The sequence below is a fragment of the Xyrauchen texanus genome, chromosome 9 (genome assembly GCF_025860055.1).
Source record: "Xyrauchen texanus isolate HMW12.3.18 chromosome 9, RBS_HiC_50CHRs, whole genome shotgun sequence".
NCBI classification, from domain to species: Eukaryota; Metazoa; Chordata; class Actinopteri; order Cypriniformes; family Catostomidae; genus Xyrauchen; species Xyrauchen texanus.
The window spans coordinates 38,711,984-38,738,277 of NC_068284.1; the positions used below are offsets into that span (position 1 = coordinate 38,711,984).

A 26,294-nucleotide genomic window follows, 5' to 3' on the forward strand; every position below is an offset into this window, starting at 1 on the left:
TATTTCTAATACGCAGGCAACTTACAATATCAAAGAAACAATTCACAGTTTCAGCTTCTTCTTAACACACATAACATGCTTTAAGTCATGAACTACATTACCCAAAATGCACCGCCGATTACTGGCGCGCATTTCACTCGGTGCAGACAGATTAACCACTCTTCTCATCAAAATGAAATTAAGTGAAACCCAAATCAACATTAACAGGCATCCTCATACCCATGAAAACCAACACAGGGCATTAACTGACACTTAAAATGTAAACAGTTCATAGAAATATGACACAATTGCACGTTTAAAGCAATACAGTTTATGTACTATATTAAACATGAAGAACCATCTATTTAACACACAACAGGGTCACCAACAGTATTACCACCATATTTTGTTCTGATTTCATAATAACTTCTTTTTAATATGCTCTAAAACCTTGTTTGAATTGTCCATTAACGGAGAAACATACCTCTCTTCAGAGTGCTTCCCGCAAACTGAAGATTGCAACACGTGAGGAATATACCATTGATTGAAGAAAGAGGGTTCATACCAAATCAGTAACACAAAAGAACACAACACATCTTTCTTATTCAAACTCATGCAGTACAGGGAAGTAGTGCTATTATAATGTTCGATAAGCACAAAGAGTAATTGCTGGGCGCTGATGTTAAATTAAATACTGGTGTTGATTTAATATTCCAACCTCCCCCACCTTAATGAAATGTGGATCATCCCTTGCTCAATCTCTCTCTGCATCTGATTGAGAAGCAACCCATCTATTTAACAAAGTTTGATGAATTATAAATTTTTCACACCATTACATTTATATTACTATATTTTATAAAATATATCTAAAAAATTATTTAAGTGAATGAGAGTCAAATGAAACATTAAAAAGGTAAAGCAATGAACAGACCTAGAATTCAGTTAAAGTCTGAAACTGTGATGTCTGAGGTGGAGACACCCAAAAATAAGAAATTCTGTTATCATTTGCTCATGCTCTTGTTGTTACAAACCCCTATTACTTTTTCCATGGAACTCAAAAGTAAGTTAGCATCAGTCACCATTCACATTCATATACAAACTCTAAACACTGAGATTCTTTGTTTGGACCCCATCTCTGCTTCATCTACAACCAATCAAATGGCTTCTCTTAAAAACTACTATGTTAATGTATGTTAACCAATGTTCTCTCTCCACATCTCAGAAAACATCTCTGCAGTCTGCTCTGATGCATTAGACAGCTTGCCTACTCATTACCCTAGAGTTGTACCTCCCCCAAAAGCTACACTACACTACTATATTATATCAAACACTTCTGATAGATATTTTTTTTTGTTAAATGAAACTTAACATTGTCTTTGTGTTTGTTTTTGAGTTGCCACAGTATGCAATAGACTGGAATATCTTAAGGTAAATATTAGGACAAAAATGGCAAAGAACAGAAACAACTTTCACTAGAAACTCATCAATCAAGCAATCATTATTTTGAGAAATGAAGTCTATACTATGCTTGCAATTTCCAAAGAACTGAAGATTTCATACAAAGGTGTACACTACAGTCTTCAAAGACAAAGAACAACTGGCTCTAACAAGGACAGAAAGAGATGTGGAATGCCAGATGTACAACTAAACAAGATGATACATTAGAGTCTCTAGTTTGAGAAATAGATGCCTAAAATGTCCTCAGCTGACAGCTTCATTGAATTCTACCTGCTCAACACCAGTTTCATGTACACAGTAAAGAGAAGACTCAGGGGTGCAGGCCTTATGGGAAGAATTACAAAGAAAAAGACAAAAAGAAAATGTTAGAGTGGGCAAAGAAACACAGACATTGGACAACAGATCATTGGAAAAGAGTGTTATGGACCTTAAACCCACTGAGCTTTTGTGGGATCAGCTAGACTGTAAGGTGCGTGAGAAGTGCCCGACAAGACAGCCACATCTATGGCAAGTGCTACAGGACGTGTGGGATGAAATATCACCTGAGTATCTGGACAATCTGACAGCTAGAATGCCAAGGACCTGCAAAGCTGTCATTGCTGCATGTGGAGGATTTTTTGATGACAACCCTTCGAAGAAGTTTAAGAAATTCTGAAATTGTTTTCAAAATGTAGTAGTAATTTTTCATGTTATTAATGTCCTGACTATACATTGTGATCAGTTGAATACCACTTTGGTGAATAAAAGTACCAATTTCTTTAAGAGCAAAATCTGTACATTATTCCAAACTCTTGACCACCAGTCAAGGTACAGTTAGTACCGTGCAAAAGTGTTAAGCAGTTGTGAAAACTGTATAGTGGATGATTCCATGGTATGAATATTTTTTATTTACCATTTAACTTCATACAAAGAGCTGTAAACATAAAAAACAAAAACGAAATCAATATTTGGTGTGACAACCATACGCCTTTAAAACAGCACCAATTATCTACACAAACACAAAGCTTTTTAAGGTCATTTCATTTAGCCACAGTTCTATGTATTTAGGCTGTCTTACTTGCTTCTGTCTCTTCATGTGATCCCAGACTGACTCAATGATGTTGAACAGCTGTCTCTGTGGGGGCCATCAGACCATCTGTTGCAGGACTCCTTGTTCTTTTTCTATTTTATTCCATTTGCAAAAGGAATATTTGGAAATCTAAAATGAATATTCGCTATTGACACACTAAAGCAGAAGACATAAAATAACCATTTTAAGACAGTTTTGTGTGACATACGATGGATGGATGGAGAGATAGATTTATATATATACACAGATCAGCCACAACATTAAAACTACCTGCCTAGAGCCTAATATTTTGTAAGTCCCCCTCTTGCTGCAGCACCAATCCGCATCTCAGAATAGCATTCCGAGATTATATTCTTCTCACTACAATTCTGGCCATTCTCTGTTTACCTCTCTTATCAACAAGGCTTTTTTGTCCACAGAACTGCCGCTCACTGATGTTTCTTGTTTTTGGCACCATTCTGAGTAAATTCTAGTGACTGTTGTGTGTGAAAATAACAGGAGATCAGCAGTTGCAGTAATACTCAAACCAGCCCGTCTGGCACAATTATGTAATATATTCAAAATAAGCTTCTAAGAAAGTTAGTAATGTTGTTGGTTTTGTGAATTGTTTTCTAATTTATAGTTCTTCTTATAATTAATAGTTGCTAAACAAAAACAATAATAATTCAGCAAATAGGGAGAAGAAATTAATAGATATGATTTAAATATGAAGACAAGTTTAGAAATAAATGACATGTACACATTTAATTACAAAAGCCAGTTGCTTTTATATATATATTTTTGCAACATGAATAATATTTTTTTTTTACTTGATAACTGTCCAATCTATAGAAGTAGCAGTATTTTAGAATAAAGTTTAGGACAAAAACCATGTGTTTCTCACTTTGTGCTCATAGTTTTGCATGAAAACATCATATTCAGTCAGGCGGTCACATGCGTGTCTAGTCGTACAAATATTTAAAGCTCAAATCAGATCAAAAATTCCACTTCTGGTCGGAACTCCACATAGCTGCCATGTGACACATTTCATTTGGTCTGTCATCTGCAGTGAAAAGGCAGCTTTAATCCAGAAAGACAAAAGAAAATTATATTCAAAATGTAATGAGTACTTTTCAAGTTTAAATAAAATTGTAAGGAGTAAAAAGTACTATTTTTTCTTTTGAAATGCAATTAAGTAATTCTGTTTAAATTGCCCTCAAGTAAAGTACAAATCCCCAAAAATAATACTTAAGTATAATACTTAAGCATTTTTACTCAATTACTTTACACCCCTGGTTACAATGATTCTATCATCAATTAATCAACAACAGTTTGCTCCAAACTTGTATGGCTTTCTTTGTTCCTTTATTACCAATTACACTGCATGAAAAAAAAAGAAATAAAAAAGATGTAAAGTCTTCCAGGTTTGGAACAACATGAGGATGAGTAATAATGACAGAATTGTCATTTCTGGGTGAATGTTCCCTTTAACTGCACCACTTTCGTGAATGACTGGCAATACCAGCTGCCACCAAACACACACAACCATTGCACTCACTCAATAATTTAAACTGCCCAAACTTTCATGCTTTGTTAATCCATCAATATCAATGAGGCAGAAAATGTGTGTGTGTGTGTATGTGTGGTTACAGACAGGAACCAAATCACACTGATTTGATGGACATTATTGGTGAAATAAGATTTTTCGCCCAGCATTTGATTAATTATTGAGTAAAGAGCAAGCATGTGTCCATGTGTTTGTCTGCGTATGGGTGTGTGTGTTTGCATCAGTGCAAGTGTGTGTGTATGTTGCATTGCATTCTTCAAATGCCAGGACTGCCTCGATCCAGCATGCACAACGGTATTCTGTTTCCTTTAGCACATTGTGTATCCATTTATAAGACATATTACACTGTAATCTGGATGTATGCATCCAGTTAAAGTTAATATGTATGTATGAGTGAGTGTGCTAGTGTGTGTGTGTTTTTCTGGTTTAACAGATGTTTTAAGGCTGGGATAAATGGGAGTTTAATCACACATAATTCCCATAAAGCAAAGGTATTTTCAGGCTGGGTCTTTTTCACTGGATGGTTACAGCTTATCCTAATATAATCCTGTTATACAGTAGAGGCCTGAAACAGACATCTCTGGTTTTTGGTTTAATACACATTATGAATACTGTAAATTGACAGATTCTACCAGTGATTTAACGTGTTGTAATGAAGTGGCATGGTAGTGTTAAAAGACACAGAAATTTGATTAGATAAGGGACTGATGCTGTAATATTAAAATTAAATTGAAAGTGAGAACATTTAGGTTAAAGTTCAATTCCCTGGAAATTAATAAATCTTATAATGACTTTTTACACACACACACACACACACACACACACACACACACACACACACACACACACATGTTGTGTTTCCATGTTTTATGGGGACTTTCCATAGACATAATGGTTTTTATACTGTACAAACTTTATATTCTATCCCCTAAACCTAACACTACCCCTAAACCTAACCCTCACAGAAAACTTTCTGCAATTTTACATTTTCAAAAAACATAATTTAGTATGATTTATAAGCTGTTTTCCTCATGGGGACCGACAAAATGTCCCCACAAGGTCAAAAATTTCGGGTTTTACTATCCTTATGGGGACATTTGGTCCCCACAAAGTGATAAATACACGCTCACACACACACACACACACACACACACACACACACACACACACACACACACACACACACACACACACACACACACACACACACACACATACACATACACACCATTAATGTAAATCAAAGGCAAGTGAAAGTGCCCTACTAATTAATTTTAAATTACTAATAATTGCAATAAGATAAAATAAAACAGAAACACTTTCTTTTTCTACCTACCTGTATAGAGTTTGTTTTTGTTTGTCACGCGTGAGCTGCGCGCGATCTCCTCTTCTCGCTTCTCTTCCCCGCGCGTGACACTCACTTCCGTGTTGGCGTGTCTAAGCAAGGAAACGCGGATGTGTTGCGCCTAATCCGCATCTACAGGTATTCTAGCACAGCTCTCTTTCTTTACTTTATGAATTCTTAAACAACTCCGACAAGAGCAGTGTTGCTATGTCTCATGTTGTGTGTTTATAGTCGTCGGTTTAAGCTCGGTGTTGTTGACGGGTTCTGATCGCTTTCGGTTAATACAGTTTGGTTTATGTATCTGTGTTTGTGTGATCCAGACGTGTTCCGATTCTATGTCGAACCCAAACCCTCATCCACGCTGATCTGAGCCAGGCGCAGTACTGCGGACGCGGGTTGGACGGAACCAAGTGGTGGAATGCCTGCCGGTAAGCACCCGAACCCCAATCTGTCACAGCCTACAGCCTTATGTCTTTAGATAATGACTCTTTGTGTTGCAAATCTGTTAGCTGCAGTATGTGTGTAAGTGAGTACGTGTTATTGTTGGGGTTCTGTTGATCTCAGCTCTTCCCTTATGTTGCGCCAACTAAAAAGTACCATGGTAACACCGTTGTATTATTTGGGGTACCATGTAAATACCAAGGTACATGAATTTGGTAAAAGATCAGTCGCACGTTATATACCAAACTACCATGATTGCCATGGTCACTGTCTTTCTAGTCTGTTTAGCTCTGATCTGATGCAGGACTGTGGAGTGGTGACTCATGTCAGACTCTGTTAAGGTGCTGGCACTGGTCCCATAAACTCTGACAGCAGGTGGAACTGGCATGTGATTTAGAGTCAGCATAAAATCTTACTGTGCAGGGTCCAAGACAGACATCTTACGTAATGTGTTTGGATGTCTCTTATTTGTGTGTTTCTAAAGAGCTTATAAGAGTCTCCTGCAGGCCAAGAAGATTTTTTGTGCTTCATTCTTTCAATATGTGACATTGTTTGCTGTTTATTTGCTGTTTGTGATACTATTCTGGTATTGTTTGGTTTGGCATATGTTTTTTTTTTTTGGGGGTGTTAAGTAGCGCCTTTCACAACACACATCGTTTCAAAGCAGCTTTACAGAATATCAGCATTAACAGATGATAATGTAATGTCTATAAAGTCGATGAATCATCATTGTGCAATTTAGATAAAATACGATTCTTAATCATGTTTAAAAATAATTAAATAATAATTGTATTAATAACCCTAGTGAGCAAGCTGTAGGCGACTGTGGTAAGGAACACAAAACTCCATAAGATGTAGATTAATGGAGAAAAATAACCTTGGGAGAAACCAGACTCACTGTGGGGGCCAGTTCCCCTCGGGCTAACATTATGAATGTAATGTAAATATTACTTATGTATAGTTAAAATCATGGTTTAAAATTATTAAACTAAGTAAGGGTTAAGGGTCAGTGTTTAAACGTCGATTGTGTTTGAACTGTAAGATTAATGACCACAGTCTTTGAAGTCCATCTTGATTAATTGCAGAAGTTCACATAGATGCAATTGTCCTTGTTAATTGGCTGACGAAGGCTTTTGTTGGCAATAGTTAGTCTATGCATTCCATTTCAAGATCGTAGTCCATCTATAGACCGAGGTGATGCAGGTTGGAGTTGGCATCAGGTCATCCTCTGAAGTCCATCATAATAGACTGAAGTGATGTTTGGCTGGCACCGGCTGCATTTAGTCATCAACATTCAGCGACATGAAGCAGGAATGGTGCTGGATCCAGCCGGTTCTGGTGACCTCAGGATAGGAGTCCCGAGGTTGAGACAGGGAAACAAATAAAAAGATGTAAGCATAGATGCCATTAAATTTATTGCAGAGTTAGAGATCATGATCACTGTTTCTGGTTTCTGGTTCCAGCACACCCAACTAAATCAGCCTAATTGTGTTTTGGAGGAAAAATTAGGTGTATGCCTGGCTAAATAGATGAGTCTTTAGTCTAGACTCAGAAACTGAGAGAGTGTGTCTGCATCTCGAACAGTGTTTGGGAGACTATTCCATAGTTTAGGAGCCAAATATGAAAAGATCTACCTCCTTTTGTGGATTTTGGTATTCTAGGAACTATTAACAGGCCAGAATTTTGCGATCTTAATGAACGTGATGGAATATAGCATGGTAGAAGATCACTTAAGTACTGCGGAGCTAGACCATTCAAAGCTTTGTACGTAGTTAACAGAATTTTTTAATTAATACAGAATTTAACAGGTAGCCAATGTAACAGTGATAAAATGGGGCTAATATGATCATATTTCTTGGTTCTCGTTAGCACTCTGGCTTATTAGTTTATTTATTGATCTTGCTGGACATCCTCCCAGTAATGCATTACAATAATCTAGTCTTGAGGTCATGAACGCATTAATTTGTTTTTCGGCATCAGCAACAGAGAGCATATGCCTTAATTTAGCAATATTTCTTAGGTGGAGGAATGCTGTTCTACAAACATTTGTAATTTGATTTTCAAAGGACAGATTGGTATCAAATATAACACCTAAGTTCTTCGCTGTTCAAGATGATGTAACAGTACATCCATCGAGACTCAAATTATATTTTAGCGGCTTATTTTTAGAGTTTTTTGGTCCAATAATTAGTACCTCTGTTTTGTCGGAATTGAGTAGAAGGAAATTTCTGGCCATCCAATCTTTTATTTCATTGATACACTGCTAATTTTGAGAATTGTGAAATCTCATCAGGTTTTGAAGAAATATAAAGTTGAGTATCGTCAGCATAGCAGTGGAAACTTATTCCACGATTCCTGATAATATCTCCCAGGGGAAGCATATACATGGAGAAAAGCAGAGGCCCTAAAACTGATCCCTATGGCATTCCATATTTTACTTTTGTTTGGTTTGAATATTCCTCATTTACATAGACAAAGTGGTAGCGGTCTGCTAAATATGACCTAAACCATGCTAATGCAACTCCACAAATTCCAACATAATTCTCCAGCCTATTCAAGAGAATGTCGTGATCTTAGTGCTGCATTCGACACGATAGATCTAAAAGCACTAGAAGAGAAATGCAGCCGCGATCAGATGATAAGAGCAAGTCATTTGTAACTCTGATAAGTGCAGTCTCTGTACTGTGATGAGGCCTAAATCCTGATTGAAATTCTTCATATATACTATTTCTCTGTAGAAATGAACATATTTGGAAGGATACTACCTTTTCTAGTATTTTTGACATAAACGGGAGATTTGAAATCGGTCTATAATTAGCAAGTTCTACAGGATCAAGCTGTGGTTTCTTAATAAGCGGTTTGATAATTGCCATTTTAAAGTTTCTTGGGACATGTCCTAAGCATAGCGAGGAGTTAATGATATTAAGAAGAGGTTACAGGAGATACATCTTTTAAGAGCTTAGTTGGTATAGGATCTAACAAACAAGTTGTGGCTTTTGATGTTTCGATAAGTTTTGTTAGCTCTTCATGACCTATGATAGCGAAGGATTGGAGTTGCACATGAGGAAAATTATTAGACACTGTTTTCTGAGGTGCTATGACAGATGATTGCATAATTCCAATTTTAGGCTATTTCTGATTATTTCAATTTTATCTGTAAAGAAATTCATGAAGTCATTACTCTTGTGCTGCAACATAATTTCTGGTTCTGTTGAGGCTTTATTCCTAACCAATTTAGCCACAGTACTGAATAAACATCTAGGATTGTTGTGGTTATTTTCTATGAATTTCCTAAAATATGCTGACCTGGCAGCTTTGAGTGCATGTTTGTAGCTACAGACACTATCCTTCCATGCACCATGAAATACTTCTAATTTTGTATTTTTCCACTTGCGCTCCATTTTCCAATCTGCTCTCTTGAGAGCATGAGTGTGATCATTGTACCATGGTGCAGGGCTTATTTCTTTAATTTTATTTAATCGAAGTGGGGCGACAATATCAAGGGTGCTAGAGAAGACTGCATTTAAATTGTTTGTTAATTCATCAAGTTCTTCTGGGCTTATTGAGTGTATGAGATAGATCTGGAAGGGTATTAGTAAAGCTATCTTTAGTGGTCGAAAGAATAGTTCTACCTGAACGATAGCGTGGTGTAAATTGAGTAACATTAGTTGATTGCAGCATACAAGAGACGAGGTAATGATCCAAGATGTCATCGCTCTGCTGCAGAATTTCTACATTATCAACATCAACCCCTATGAAAGAATTAAATCTTGCGTATGATTATGGCGATGTGTTGGTCCTGTTACATTTTGTCTGACTCCAAGAGAGTTGAGAATATCGATAAATGCTAATCCCAATGTATCATTTTCATTATCTATGTGAATGTTGAAATCACCAACAATTAAGGCTCTATCTACAGTAACTGCAATATCTGATAAAAAAAAATTGCAAATTCACTAAGGAAATCAGAATAAGGCCCGGGTGATCTATACACTCTAGCAAGGGTGAAAGACGACAGAGATTTTTTATTTATATTTGACGGTGTCACATTAAGCATTATTAGTTCAAAAGACTTACATTTATGTCCTGTCCTCTGAGTAACACCAAAAACTTCACTGTAAATTGTAGCAACACCTCCTCCTCGACCCTTCAGACGATGCTCATGTTTATAACAATAACCTGGGGGAGTAAATTCATTTAAACTAATATATTCATCCGGTTTAAGCCAGGTTCCAGTCAAACAGAGTGCATCCAATCTATGATCTGTAATCATTTCATTGACAATTAGTGCTTTGGTAGAAAGAGATCTAATGTTTAGTAGCCCTGTTTTTATATGATGTGTATTTTTAATTTGTTTGTTTTGTTCAAGTTTGACCTTAATCAAATTTTTTCTAAATGATTTAGTGAGGGTATTGTGTTTTGTAGTTTGTGGAACAGACATAGTCTCTATGAGATATCTAGGTGATACAGTCTCTGTGTTGTAGTTTATGTGACCTGTGTGACGTCTCAAGGCAGCTAGCAGACGTTCGGATTAACCAGTTTGTCTGCTCCCTGACCTGGGCCCCATTTAGTCAATTACTATCATTGTTAAGACTATGAGCCAAATTACTAGAGAGGAGAGCGGCACCTTCCCATGAGGGATGGAGTCCGTCTCTCTTTAGCAGGTCAGGTCTACCCCAAAAACTCTTCCAATTGTCTATAAATCCTATTTTATTCTGCAGACACCACTCAGACATCCAGCCATTCAGTGACACTAATCTACTATAAACCTCGGCCACCACGATGAGCAGGGAGGGACCAGAGCATATTACAGAGTCTGACATCGCTTTTTGCAAATTTGCACACCTCTTTAACATTATCTTTAGTGATCTCCGACTGGCGAAGCCGGACATCGTTAGTGCCGACATGGATAACAATTTTAGAAAATCTACGTTTAGCATTAGCCACCACTTGTAAATTTGATTTGATGTCAGATGCTCTGGCCCCTGAAATGCAATTAACAATAGTGGCTGGAGTCTCTATTTCCACGTTCCTTACAATAGAATCACCGATAACAAGGGCTCTTTCAATATGATTCTTAGTGGGTGTATCACTGAGTGGAGAGAATTGATTGGAAACCCTAACAGGAATGGGAGAGTGGTAGTCTTTGCCCTACGAGTATGCTGCCAAGACGTCACCCAAATGCCCTGCTGCAGGGGCTGTATAGCCGGAACCAAACTGTGTGTGTTGCTCTCTGTACTACTCGCATCCGAAACAGTATCTACCGGCTTCTCTTTCTCACTGACCTCTACTAGCGTTCGGATTGTTAGGCTTTACATTTTTTGTTTGATGTGATATTGTTTTGTTTAGGGTTTGTGGGTATGGTTTTTGTGTTTTTACTTTGGTGTTTTTAGGATTTGTATGTTTTTATGGTGTTTAATTTGTTTTCAGGGATATGCAGTATGCTACAAACATCTCACTTTATAGTTATTTTGCGGAAATCCCACTGAAAATGGGTTATAGGCAGTGGAGATTTCTCATGGCCAGCAAAGCCTTCTCTGCTGGCGTAGAATGCCTAATATATAAATATTTTTTCATTCTATCATTCTCATTCAACTTTTTGCCTATGTATTTTCAATCGCTTTCCACTCCTAATTCATCTACAAATGAATAGCAAAAGAACGAAAAGTTCATCCAATCAGAATTTATCCCTCGATGCTTCTAAGCAAAGTGTGTCATCTGTTTCACAAATCGCATGCTCCTTATCCGAAGCACCGCGTGAGTCTGAGCTCTGAGTTAGGCCTTCAGAATTTCTCAACAGTAAAAATGAATGCGCATCTAATGTCAGATTCATCAGCCAATCTGATTGATTTAATAGTTCTTGGTGGGTGTGGTGTTTAGGATATGTCCCAGTCAAGGCCTTCTAGCTGGCCTTGAGTGACACAATCATGCTTTAACGGTGTGTTCACATACAACACGAATCGAGTGTTTTGCACGGCGTGATTACATACAAAGTCAATGCAAAGACTTGAATAGATGCAAATTTGTGGCGGGCGACGCGAATGGTGCAAAGCAAAAATGTGCAATTGAGTTGAAATTTTCCAACTTGAGCGAAACATCCGCATGACGCGTTGTCGCGAAAGCCTATCAGCACTGAGATTGTCTGGATGTCACTGAAGTACTGACATAGTAGCAGAAGAAATCTGGATAATTGGATAATATCATGCACCCAAATACGACAGCGGTTGGTTTTCCGACGTATCTGGCATGTCCACAACAGATACAGAGCAGCAGTCATTGTGATATCGGCCGTTGTTGATGGCGGATGGAGAAGTTGTCGTCGAGCTTTGGGTTGTATGTGAACGCACCATAAGTGATGTATGTAATTTAAAAGCGAAGAGCGTGAGATCTAGCTGATGCGACTGCTTTCATCACTGCTGCATCACCACTGTGGAAGAGATCCTAATGATCTAACAATGATCTTACATGAACAAGATCACCATTGAAGATCTAACGGGATGAATGGTGTCTAGCCACCAAAGGGCTTACAGTAACTTGGTCGATTTAAATCAGCTGTTAATAAGTTTGAATATTGAATATGCCATATTATTTACTGTATGTGGACTAATAATTTAAGCAGTAATTTTGCAATATTTAAATTTATTATATACCATAGATATCAATTTACAATGATTTGGATTTGCCTTACCATAACAAACATTATGACAATATAAAATACAATACAATACAACATAATGCTTAAAAGATGCTTAAAAGAAACTGGAGTGCAGCTCATATCCACCATTGAAATATGCTACTCTGAAGAACCACATGGTTGGTTGCTTTGTGACGTCACGATAATAAAATGTTTTAATCGGCATTAATAATCGCAATGATAATATCAAGAGCAATAATCGACAATTATGATTTCTGCTATAATCGTGCAGCCCTAATGTGGAGTATAAAAATCAGCACCCAGAGTTAAATATAGGGAAATCAAAATTGTGTGAACTGAGGCCAAAATGGTGTGTTCGAGGAGGATATCTGGAACTCGCACTGTCTGTGTCTGCACACAACATCAGAACATTAAGCTGATGGTTGAGTCAGCAAAGGTAATCGTGGACTTCAAGGACCTGCTGAAACATCTAGTCTGACATAAACAGTTATGACTGCATGCTCAAGTGTGACCAGTGTCCAGGTATAGAGGCCTTACTGCATATGCTTGAAGAGTCAGACAAAGATGACACACTTCCTGATAACATCACCTTTAAGCAGTGGGTTATGACTGTCGTTCTTCCTAGGGATGAATTCTCAGTTTCTCTGGCTGAGAAACTCAACGTGTTAAAGACACACCATTGGTTGAGGACATCAGCTTGGAAAACTGATGTTTTTATAAAATTCTTCCACCCACCTGGACCAAGAACATCATTAAAATGTCTACTGAGGACAAAGAGTGGGTTCCCATGAACAATGTTCTCAGAAAACTGACACCTGCCAATTGACTACTGTCACCGGATGCTCCCACAACATTTCAAAGAGACTGAGTGAGGAAATCTAACAGCTTCTAATAAAAAAATTACATATAAACGTGTAAAATACTATTCATTTTTGTTATTTTTTTATGCTTATATTTAGGGTGACTAGATTCCTGCTTGTGGAAAAAGGGACCGCCCCCTCCCAGCAAAAATTATATTGACGTATTCTTATCTAGGCACAGATTGATGCGATGTACACCGCATCTGTATCTTCTGTCACCTTGTACAGCAAATTTGTACAGCCCAAAATTAAGACGTACGAAAAGAATTGCCTTCATGACTGTTACAATGAGTCGAGATATATCTGGTGTCCATGCTGCGTTCATTAATGAGATCACACGCTCCTCGGATGCAGATGACCCAGACAGGCATAAAACAAACTCCACGACCTTGGCTAAGACTCTGAAGTTGATGGTCTTGCTCTCCAGCTCTTGAAAAAAAACGTCTGTCCATCTCTCAGACACGGCTGTCTTGTTCATGTTCCACTCAGTGATGTGACAAGTGACAATGTTTTTCACGCAAGCCCACTCATCAAAGAGTGTGGTTTCGTCAATCAAACTGAGATTGTGGATTCTTGAGTAGAAGTGTTCGAGGCTGCCTATTTGCCAAAGTAATGTTTGGGAAGTCTAAAATCTAAATTTCCTATTGACACAGTTAAGCTGAAGAAAAAACATCTTAAGACAAATGATTTTATGAAACATCTTAAGTGCCTAAAACTTTTGCACAGTTCTATAAATGCGTCAAGTTGCAACGTTACTTTGCAATCGTAAACAACAAAATGCTGTATGTGTTTTGCCTAAAAACAACCCTTTAATAACAAGTTCTTTCTCATTTTGTTTGCTTTGTTTTTTTTCTTCACATTTATCCATTTTTTATCATCTCTCCCTTGTTTAAATAACAAACATAAGCAGCCATATCCACTGAAAGCAACTCAAACCTGTAAGCAAGATGTCTTTTTACTCAAAATAAAATAAAAAAAACTTTGGAAATTGTTTTAAGTGCTATGTTTGGTGGTTGTGACCAAGGTTATAATAGTTTTACATTTTTAATTTAGTTTTTATTTCTATTTAATTTTCAATTTTTACTCCAACTTAGTTTAGTTTTGTCTGTTAGTTATTTGTTAGTTTTAGTTTTTATATTAAGGGATATTGGAGAACGGGTAAAACAGGCATTTGTGTAATTTGGATTGTAAAGCTGGATTTTCCAATGTCCAAGTTGTAAATAATATTATTGCAGGTGACCTTCAAGTAGGATTTCGCTTGGGGCCCCCATATGCTTAGAATTGGATGTGTTAATAGTACAGCTCTGCAATCAACTCTTATTGTTTGTGTTGCATCGTCCCACCGTGGGGGGTGTTATGTTGTCAGTCCCGGGGGGGCCTCCCCTCTAGCTCTGCCCGTGCATAGAGCCTATTTACTATTGGTCTTCACTGTATAATGTACAATACATTAATACTTTTTAAAGCTAATAAAGATATCCAGTCTAGAACAGTGAGTGATTTTCTTGTTATGGTGCTTTGATTATTAACAACAGTAGTAGCAGGTCTATTAGGTTACATTACCACTTACAAGTCTGATACTTTGATTCAAATCTCCTTTTCCCCCACTGTTAACATTCACTTTAGACATACCTCACCAAGACTGGCATTTCGACGCAATTTTGAAATGTATTTGATCATTCAGGCGTGTATCTGCATTTCGAGCATCCTCGGAGCACAAGCACTTGTGAGCGCACAAAAAGCCGCATGTCCAGTCAAAGCAAATTACAGATTGACAGGGTAAGATTTAAGAGTAAGATTAAAGTGCGTTTAAAAGTTAAAAAAAAACATTGCAAGGAAAACCATCTTATTCAAGATTTATTTTTAATTTCAGAGTTAATTTCAGAGCCATGGATTTTTATTTTTTGTTTCAATTTTTCCAATTATGCAAATTTTTTTTTTAATCAGTTTTAGTCTTCATTTTCGTTTACAATAATAACCTTGGTTGTGACTTTGTTTATTTTATTTATTTATTTTGTGTGTTTAGTTTAATATAGTTTTGTGTGCTGCTTGATTTGCCATTTGTGATATAGTTTTTTTCATTTGATTCATCAGACTGTATAATGTGTAGTTTTGTTTGACAGAGTAGACTAGACACCCCTGAGGGTGATTGCTGCTGAAGCTCTACAAAGGGAAGTACACACACACACACACACACACACACACACACACACACACACACACACACACACACACACACACACACACACACACACAGAGGGGTTGACCCCTCCACTGAAGTACAAACACAACTTCCGCACCTCTCAGAGGGAGATGATAACCTCTCTGCTCTAACACACACACACACACACACACGGAGAGAGTCTATTTCCGGGCAGTCAGGGCCGAGTAAGACGAACCCTTTATCCTTGAAATGAAAGTTAGGGGAATATGGAGAGAAAAAGTGATTTTGTAAATACTCTATGACCATGTTGCACACAGCAGCAGAATATGGCTGTCAGTCTTGTTTTGGCATTCGACAGCAATTAAAATGTATCCCTGTTAAGATTGAATTTATGAACTTGTGCCTCGATTAAACTCGTTTATTAAACTAAATGGGATACTTCACTGGCCACTGCCTGCACTTCGCTCTTAGAATGGACATCACCGGAAATGAACTGCCACGAGCTTCCAGCCGGACTGTAGGGCACACTTCACTGACCTCTGCCAGGGTCATCTTGGTCATAGAATGGACTACACTCTCTCAAAATGGAATACATATACAATATATGAATGCCAACCAAAGCCTTCATCAGCCAAATATCAAAGGATAGTGCATCTATCTGCACTTCAGCCATCAATTTGGAATGGACTTCAAAGACACTTTATCATTAATCTTACTGTTCAATCAATATCCTTTCGTTTTAAACATTGCCAACCAACCTCTACTCAGTTTAAATAAAACAAGACTTGTACTACACATAGATAAATATTATTGACATTAGGTTCATGCTGGATAGCCAGAGGGGAAGTGGCTCCCCCATCTGAGCCTGGTTAAATGGATGGTTATCATACCATGTACATTTGGTTATCTACGGTATTGCAAAAAAAAAAATGCAACCGGACGGAGAATCTTATTTGAACGTGCGCATCTCCTTTCCTCCTCGTCTGCCTGTCATACTCGTCAACTTGCCCACACACACGTGCAGCGAAGGAAATTTCAGAGAAAAGTGAGGTGAGGGGGTCTGACTAATAGCTGTTTGCAAGATTAAATGATAATCTTGCAAACAGCTAAAGGATTCTCATCTGCACTTTTGCACATGTGTAATGGAACCAGCATATTACTCAGCACATGAGAAAGTATTATTAGTAGTTATATTTTAACAAAATGTTATAGTTTCATATGAAATAATCTAAAGGTAGAATCTATTAGACCTCATTTTATATCAACAGTGGCAGTTGTAGTTAAAGTTTCAAGATGTGTTTCAGCTAGTATTTATTTTTTCATGAATCAGACTTTAAAGCAACATTTTCTGTAAAGCTGAGTTTATACTATGTGTCGTGAAAAATGTTATACAAATAAAAATAATTTGACTTTAAAAAAAGTTGTCAATTGTGATGAGACTTTCTGGTGTTACGGAAGTCACCAACCTTGCTCGTTGAGACCAGTCTTGTCAAGACATTTTATAAGAACGAACTCGGAAGGACCGAAGGACGTAGAACTCTTCTAAAGCGAGCTGTAAGATGTGCTGCGATCTTTCTGCAATTCACAGTCACCGCACATTTGAAGCCAGTGAGAGAACTTCTGGCATTATCACACCAGTGAAAGCATTATTATCATCCCACCAGTAAGGTTTTGCAGGACTAGTTACATGTTAAAATAATAAAGTCTGTAAACATTTGTTCCCTACATGTGTTTATTACTATATTAAAATAATGCCCAACAAATCAACAAATGTTTACGGAGTATGACGACACTCAGGAGCCGTCAGACTTTTGCGAGCTTGCAACGGGAAACTCTTGAGATAAAACCACTGATAAATGAAATAGTGGGTAATGATAAATGTCCTTCGTCTGCCACTGTAGTACTGAGTTCTTGCCCACAAGTCAACATCTGATGCATCCTTGATAGTCGGACTTATCAAGAGCACATCCGGGTAATTTTATGCATGCTTGGTACTTGCTTGCTTTTTTTTCAATTAACATTTTTATTGATTCATAGACTTAACACAAAGAAAAACCACAACGTGTGTGTGTGCGCGCGCGTGTGTGTGTGTGTGTGTGTGTGTGTGTGTGTGTGTGTGTGTGTGTATGTATATATATATATATATATATATATATATATATATATACACTCACCTAAATGATTATTAGGAACACCATACTAATACTGTGTTTGACCCCTTTCAGCCTTCAGAACTGCCTTAATTCTACGTGGCATTGATTCAAAAAGGTGCTGAAAGCATTCTTTAGAAATGTTGGCCCATATTGATAGGATAGCATCTTGCAGTTGATGGAGATTTGTGGGATGCACATCCAGGGCACGCAGCTCCCGTTCCACCACATCCCAAAGATGCTCTATTGGGTTGAGATCTGGTGACTGTGGGGGCCATTTTAGTACAGTGAACTCATTGTCATGTTCAAGAAACCAATTTGAAATGATTCAAGCTTTGTGACATGGTGCATTATCCTGCTGGAAGTAGCCATCAGAGGATGGGTACATGGTGGCCATAAAGGGATGGACATGGTCAGAAACAATGCTCAGGTAGGCCGTGGCATTTAAACGATGCCCAATTGGCACTAAGGGGCCTAAAGTGTGCCAAGAAAACATCCCCCACACCATTACACCACCACCACCAGCCTGCACAGTGGTAACAAGGCATGATGGATCCATTTTTCTCATTCTGTTTACGCCAAATTCTGACTCTACCATCTGAATGTCTCAACAGAAATCGAGACTCATCAGACCAGGCAACATTTTTCCAGTCTTCAACTGTCCAATTTTGGGGAGCTCTTGCAAATTGTAGCCTCTTTTTCCTATTTGTAGTGGAGATGAGTGGTACCCGGTGGGGTCTTCTGCTGTTGTAGCCTATCCGCCTCAAGGTTGTGTGTGTTGTGGCTTCACAAATGCTTTGCTGCATACCTCGGTTGTAATGAGTGGTTATTTCAGGCAAAGTTGCTCTTCTATCAGCTTGAATCAATCGGCCCATTCTCCTCTGACCTCTAGCATCAACAAGGCATTTTCGCCCACAGGACTGCTGCATACTGGATGTTTTTCCCTTTTCACACCATTCTTTGTAAACCCTAGAAATGGTTGTGCGTGAAAATCCCAGTAACTGAGCAGATTGTGAAATACTCAGACCGGCCCGTCTGGCACCAACAACCATGCCACGCTCAAAATTGCTTAAATCACCTTTCTTTCCCATTCTGACATTCAGTTTGGAGTTCAGGAGATCATCTTGACCAGGACCACACCCCTAAATGCATTGACGCAACTGCCATGCGATTGGTTGATTAGATAATTCGATTAATGAGAAATTGAACAGGTGTTCCTAATAATCCTTTAGGTGAGTGTAAATATATATATATATATTATGAATCACATTTAACATTAAACCCCCACTATAACCCCACCCCACCCTGACCCCCCCATGAACACCCCTGTGGTCAATAGGGATACACACAGAAAATAAAATAAAAATATATATTTATAATAATCATGTATAATTAAAACTAAACTAATCTCTCCACCGCCCCTCCTCGAGAGTCCCCTAAAAACACAAAATAGTTGCCCCGTTTCCTATTAAACATTGACCCCTTCTTGAAAGCAGCCACCCTCCCCATCTCTGCACACCACTCGCCCACATCTGACTTCCATTCCCTTAAAATAACTTGCCTACCAATCATAACACTGGTCATTACCCAATTTTTTATGTGTTTATCCTCTAAATTTATGGCCGCCCAATCTCCCAAAATACAGAGTCTGGGGCAAAATGAAATTTAAGTGCCCAACACATCACACACAAAACTCTGTACCTTCAACCAAAATTCTTGGATCTTACCACACCCCCAATAAACATGGGTCGTGTCTTCATCCTCTTGATTTGCATTGCCAGCAGGTGGGTGTCTTTAAGACCAAGCCTATACAATGTAGAGGGGTCCAATAGAATCTATGTACAATTTTAAATTGCATAAGGCAAACCCTTGCATCTTTAGATGAAGACTTGACGTTTTTAGAATCCTAGTCCACTCCCCCTCCTCCAATACCTATTGTAAATCTTTCCTCCATAATCTCTTGATAGAAGTTAAAGCTCTGTCCCCCAGACTCTGAATTAACAGGGAGTAATACACTGGTGCCTCATTACCTTTTCCAACCTTTTTACTCCCAGAGTAGCTGAATTAAACACTCTGGACACTTTTGTCCATGCTGAGTGCAAATTCGAGATAACAGGGTATAACTTAACTTCTCTGATTATTTTAATAGAATAGGGGCAAGAACTTCCTGTTAAATACAAAACCATGGAGGGGCTCAAGTGGAAGCGATCAATGATCCAAATGTATGAGCCGAATGCATAAAAATTAGGGCTGCCGATTAAAATAAATTAGCGCAATTAATCGCAGTCCCCCTGGATTGTAATAAGGAAGATTTCTGAGAAATGCAAGCTTGTAGTACAACCTGTTTAATCCAGAGGGCAGTAATTAAAATTTCAGCCGTGTGGCAACGTGCAGTTTATACAGTGAAGAAAACAACCAGACAACACAAAATAAGATATTCGTTACGTTCTTGCTTTCAAATAATTTGATGGAGCGCAAATCCGAACGAAGAGATCTCAAGATGTGTTCTAAGTATTAAATTATATTTAACTTGACACAGTGACCTAAAAATTTTATATTTATGACGCAACATACCTGAGACGCTACACAAGCATTTCTGATGCTTGTTGAAATTGATGGGTCCTTAAACAAGCCCTCACAATGAATCTCAAACTGATTGACAAATTCACTTGCGAAATGGATTGCTGAGAACTGTGTGCCAATGATTGGCTTATGCTAAATAATATGGTAGTAAACAATACATTGTATTCTAAAGCCGTTTTTTGTATTGTCTTATCAATGATTAACTCTTCTGCCACAAGAATGTAATGCAATTTAATTATCTGAATATAAATATATATTTATATGTGTGTGTGTGTATGTATGTATGTATGTATGTATGTATATATATATATATATATATATATATATATAATGGCGCAATGGCCCCGTTCAGTAATGTAATGACAGGAAAGCCGCCATTGTAAAGAAGTAAAACAATTTCATTAGAAAGTTCCCACTTTTAAACTTACTCTAAAAGTAGAAATGTTTTCAAAAAGCTACTCAAGTAAATGTAATGGACGTTACTACACACCTCTGGGGTAGGCCTAGTCCACCTTTGTCAATTGACCTATGCAGCTTACTCAAATACAATCTGGGACATTTACCATTCCAAATCAAGGTCTTTGCTATGCTATTAAATTGCTTGAAATAAGAGAGGAAGACATCTACAATGAGAGATTGTAATGGGAAGTTAAATTACGATCAGGTAGTTTATATCAACTATATGATTTATTTTTCTCCAAATGTGGCAACAGCTCTAAACTCACCAGGGCGTGATCTGAGACCAAGATGTTCTAAATTGAGCAATTAACAACAGATGAAATGAGGGACTTAGATATATAAAAAAATCTATTCAAGAATAAATCTTATGGACTGATGAAAACAATGTATAATCCCTACCAGATGGGTTTAAAATTTTCCAAATATCTGTAAGACCAAGATTTGTACACATCCTTTGAAGTGTCAGTGTTGCGCTAGGGGATTTACACACTTTTGCTTCACTATGATCAAGGACTGAGTCCATCAAAAGATTAATGACTCCTCCCAATATTATATAATGAGGGGTGCCAGCGGCTTGCAATATCTCATAAAGATCTATAAAAAAGCCCCGTTCATCAGCGTTAGATGCGTAAATATTAGCCAAAATCTAACTTTGCCCCTGAATTTCTGCTTAAATGATAATGACTCTTCCTAATATATCTTTAATCTGTTTGAGACATTTGAATTTATTGGATGATCTCAGAAATTTAGCCAGAATTGATTGGGGCCTGTCTCCGTCAGCGGATCTCTGAGCCGGGACTCTGTGAACTCGCTCTATTTCCAACTTATGGCATGTCGTCTAGGAATTTTACCATATCTCGGTCTTCCTCATGCTCAGGAATTCCAACAGTTCGGACATTATTTCACCGATTACGATTCTCAAGGTCTCCCAAACGCGTTCTAAATCTACTTTTGTCGCTAGCAGGTTAGCAGCTAATTCCCCCTCGAATACTCCATATAATCTATCCTTTTCTCGATGTTCCCGATTCTTGTAACCAACTCAGAGAATTTAGTCTCCATGGCGCAGTGATCAATCGAAATATTACAGCAAGATCCTCCTTGTTGACGTCATAGAACAGTTATGTAGCAGGGTGTATTGAATCTCACTGGTTTAAGACACAAAAAGAAATAAAAACTAGCAAAGTGAGAAGATCTTTCTGATCCCCGCATGGCACCATGCAACCCCCCGGTACATGCATTCTTGAGGTTTTGGACTTGAATTACAGCAGTGGATGATGACACTGAACGAGGCCACGAGAACTTAAGAACACAAAAGATTGTATGTTCAGAAACATCCTATATTCGAAGGCCCCCATGAAGGCAAAATATGTTTCCTCTGGTACGTCAACTGTGATAATAATAATAATAATAATAATAATAATAATTATAATAATATATTTATTTTGTATAGCGCCTTTAAAAGTAGCTTTCTCAAAGCGCTTTACAGACAGACATAACAGCAGAGGAGTAAGACAATGTAAATAGAAAAATAAACACATAACATTATGATCATGTAAAAGCAATCCTAAAATAAAATGTTTTAAGAAGAGATTTAAAAGTCACTAAAGTTTTTGCTTCCCTGATTTCGGCCTGAAGGGAATTCCAGAGCTTAGGAGCATAGACAGAAAATGCTCGGTCACCCCACGTATGAAGCCGTGTCTTCGGAACAACCAAAAGACCACTCTGCGAGGAGCGCAGATTGCGACGTGGTAAGTAAGGGATTAATAAATTAGTCAAATACTGAGGTGCCAGATTGTGCAGAGATTTATAGGCCAGCATAAGGATTTTAAAATCAATACGGTGCAGGCACTCCAAGACCGGGGTTATATGGTCCCTGGCCCTGACCCCAGACAGTACTCTAGCAGCTGAATTTGGAAGATATTGCAGTTTATCCAATGATGATTTAGATACCATTGCAGTAGTCAATGCGCGAAAAGACAAAAGAGTTTATCAACTTCTCAGCTACCGAGAAGGACAGCATGGGACGTAGCCGGGCTATATTTCTGAGGTAATAAAATGATGTTTTAACTGTATTTTGGATAAAAGGCTCAAATGACTGTGGCGTCAAATATGACACCCAGATTTTTTAATTTGGTCTTGAACTCCAATGCAACGCCATCAACAGATAGAGTAGGGGACCCAACCTTTCGCAGTTGATGAGGAGATCCAAGGAGCATGACTTCTGTTTTTGAGCCGTTTAGTGACAGAAAATTATTGGACATCCAAGTCTTTATCTCAGCAATACAGTTAGAAAGATGCCCAACGTTCACTTGCTGACCCGGTCTAGTATGTATATAAATCTGTGTATCGTCCGCATAACAGTGATAGTTAAGGTTGAGAGAATGTAGTTATTGACCAAGTGGATAGATGTACATACTAAAGAGTAAAGGACCCAAGACTGATCCTTGAGGAACACCCGTATGAACAGAACCAACTTTGGACCTATAACCACCCATAAAAAACAAATTGACTGCGGTCAGTGAAATAGTGAAATAGTGATGACAACAAAGCTGATTGTTTTCACATTTTATTAACAGAAACTAAGAAAATTCAATGAATTAAAATAATTAACATGATTAATTGTGTGATTGCAGACGTTTGAAGAATTGTATGTTCTTAAATAAAAACAGTTGATGTCAATTTAGCAAAAATAAATATTTTGTCAGTTTACATGTTGTAAATCTATTTTGTTTGTTGCATTTTTTATTTATTTATTTTTTTTCAGCAATTCAGATGATAAAATTATTTAAAGCACATTAAGCTATAAGTTAGTCATCTTGAGGGCCTCTTTGATATTGTCCCAGCCCTCTGGTTAAGAACCACTGCTATATTATTATGTTTTTAAAACACTGTAAGACTATAAAAGAGCCTTGTCTTCTGTTATTCGTTTACACCGAAAGTATTTGAACCGCTTCTCTAAGATGTATGAACATGTTCATTTGAGATTGTTTGTAAATGCAGTTGTCAATCCCAACACTGACTGTGTAAATGTAGCCTATTTCTCAAGTTCCTCATCTTATGACCTCTTTGGGTTGCTCTGGCTCTGGTGGCAATAAAGGCTTAAGCTTAAGTTTTCCACCCAGACTATATACTAATAAATTGTAGAAAGGTGTGGGAGGAATGTTTGAAACGAGTACAGAGAGAGAGGTAAACACAGCTGTGCTGACATATTGTTGCTTAATCAAATTTCCTTATTTTCCCATTTTTATTGTTCCTTCATTTGAAACTCTATAAGCAGGTCCACATGGGATATCCTCAAAAAAGCTCAGTAGAATTAGATTGCCTGTCATTCACAATACTCAACACATCCCAATCCCCTATGTGTGTTATTGAATTAAATATTCAGACTAAGTTGTTTATGCTTTTTGCCTCCAATAAATGTACGGTACTCTCAGCTCAGTTTAACACTCTTTACCATGTTTCAATCCATTCAACAGAAATTCCCCCCAAAATCACTGTAGAAAATGTGAATAAAATGTGGTGATTCTATTTGGGTCTGCCTTTAAGCGTCTGTGTACAGAGAACAATAACTACCCAGCCCCCTCCCTCTCTCTCTCTCTCTCTCTCTCTCTCTCTCTCTCTCTCTCTCAAGGATCCCTCTCTCCTTCTGAAGGATGTGTCTGTTTATGTTTATCTCTCTCTCTCTCTTAAGGATCTTTCTGGCTTTCTCTCATGGCTTTGAGATGATAATGTGTGCATTTGCAAAGCAAAGTTTGATCTTCCATTGGCCGTTTGAGTGCGCGTTAGAGACAGTTTGATCTGTGTGTGTGTTTGATGTGTCATCTGTTTTGTGTTGATGTTCCTCTGCTTCCCTTTAGCATCGTCTCATTCATATGCGCAGTGGAAAACGTGCTTGTGAAGATTCAGTGTGAGGAAAACATCAAGAGGAATGGTGGCATGCATTTGTTCTGCGTAGATCGAGTGCATGTTCGTGTGTCTGCGCATGGTGGCATTATTTGGGCAAATGCTCGTGTTGACATTGCAGTGAATTTTTCAGTGTGCCAAAACATCTGCATCATCAGAATTAAATACCTCTCATGCAGATGTGTGTGTGTGTGTGTGTGTGTTAGAGAATATGGTTAGATTCCCTGCACTGTATAAAACCTAGAGAAAGAGAGAGACAGATTACAAGAGAGACAGAAAGAGAGATTGTCTCCCTGGTCCAGTGAGCAGACACAGAAATGGACTCAGAGAGGATTGATGCTGGTAGGTCTGATCAGTTTGAATGTGAATAATGTATTTGTTTTGCTTTTTTGTGTGTGTTTGTATCCTGTCAGATCATTTTAAACCGGTACAGCTACAGTATGGGGAACACATTATAAATCATATTATCTTTGCTCTCCACTGTCTTATAGCTTATTTTTTTGTCTTCTGTCTAGTTGGATGTATGAAATGTTGTACTGTAGGTTTGTAGATTAACCTTATATGTAAAAATTACAACAAACATGAATTTGTTAGAGAATATGGTTAGATTCCCTGCACTGTATAAAACCTAGAGAAAGAGAGAGAGACAGACTGCCACCCAGAAGTTCTTGATTAAAAACAGTTGACACATCTAACTTGCACTGGACCTTCCCCGCTCCGTTCCTGGACATGTAAAGTTGCCAGAAGGTAGAGACCAATGTCCCAAGTAGAGGTGCGCTCTGTGTTTAAAGGCAGCGACGTTCATTGGGATAACACGAGGCGATGATGATCCACGGGAAGGGTGTGTCGTTCCGTCACAACTAGTATAATACATTTGTGTTTCTTCTCAGATTACGCTATAAACAAGTTTATACTGTCTTGTATAGTTAATGCACATGCATGTTCTCGAGTTGATTGACAGGCAATTTCTGTATCTAAAAGGTGACTGGCTATTTGTCATGTAAAGCAGGTTTACCGTTGGCTGCGCGGTCCAATTTATCCCATTCATTTGAATAGAAATGGCCCGTTTCTGCTAAATAGTCTGTCACTTGACGTCACAAACAAACAGTCCTTGAAATTGTCTATACAGGTATTTTCTCTGCATTGTGAAACAGTCATTTTAATAATAAATATAAAAGATGCAGTGTTTTCAGATCTTGAATAATGCAAAGAAAACTAGTTCATATTCATTTTTAAACAACACAATACTAATGTTTTAACTTAGGAAGAGTTCAGAAATCAATATTTGGTGGAATAACACTGATTTTCAATCACAGCTTTCATGCGTCTTGGCATGCTCTCTACCAGTCAATCACATTGCTGTTGGGTGACTTTATGCCACTCCTGGCACAAAAATTCAACTAGCTCGACTTTGTTTGATGGCTTGTGGCCATCCATCATGCTTTTCATTTTCTGTGCATTTTGTCCGCTTTAAACTGGAGAGCATTGACTTATGAAAACACTCTTAAATTGTTGACCCCAAAATGACAGTTCTGTCATCACTCACCTTCATGTTTTTATTTTTGGGTGAACCATTCTTTTAACTACCTGTAAAAGTATTTGTTAAAGGTATTTGCCCAGAACAATAATACAAATGTAAGTCAGCACATGATTGCATGTCTTGATTGAAAATAAATGACTGAAGA

At 37.9% G+C, this 26,294-nt stretch overlaps 1 protein-coding gene across 2 annotated transcripts in view; it reads left to right on the forward strand.

The window, feature by feature from the left end:
* Window positions 1–5,407: 5,407 nt before the first annotated feature.
* Window positions 5,408–26,294, forward strand: part of LOC127649768 (protein EFR3 homolog A-like) — an 87,368-nt gene continuing 66,481 nt past the window's right edge. The window contains exons 1-2 of one of the 2 annotated variants that reach the window (XM_052134999.1): window positions 5,408–5,535; window positions 5,718–5,825. In XM_052134999.1, the coding sequence (XP_051990959.1) occupies window positions 5,816–5,825 (10 nt within the window). In that variant the 5' untranslated portion in view covers window positions 5,408–5,535; window positions 5,718–5,815. Of the gene's footprint in view, window positions 5,536–5,717; window positions 5,826–24,882; window positions 24,952–26,294 lie in introns of those variants that run through there. The other variant, XM_052134998.1, reaches the window with a different exon arrangement.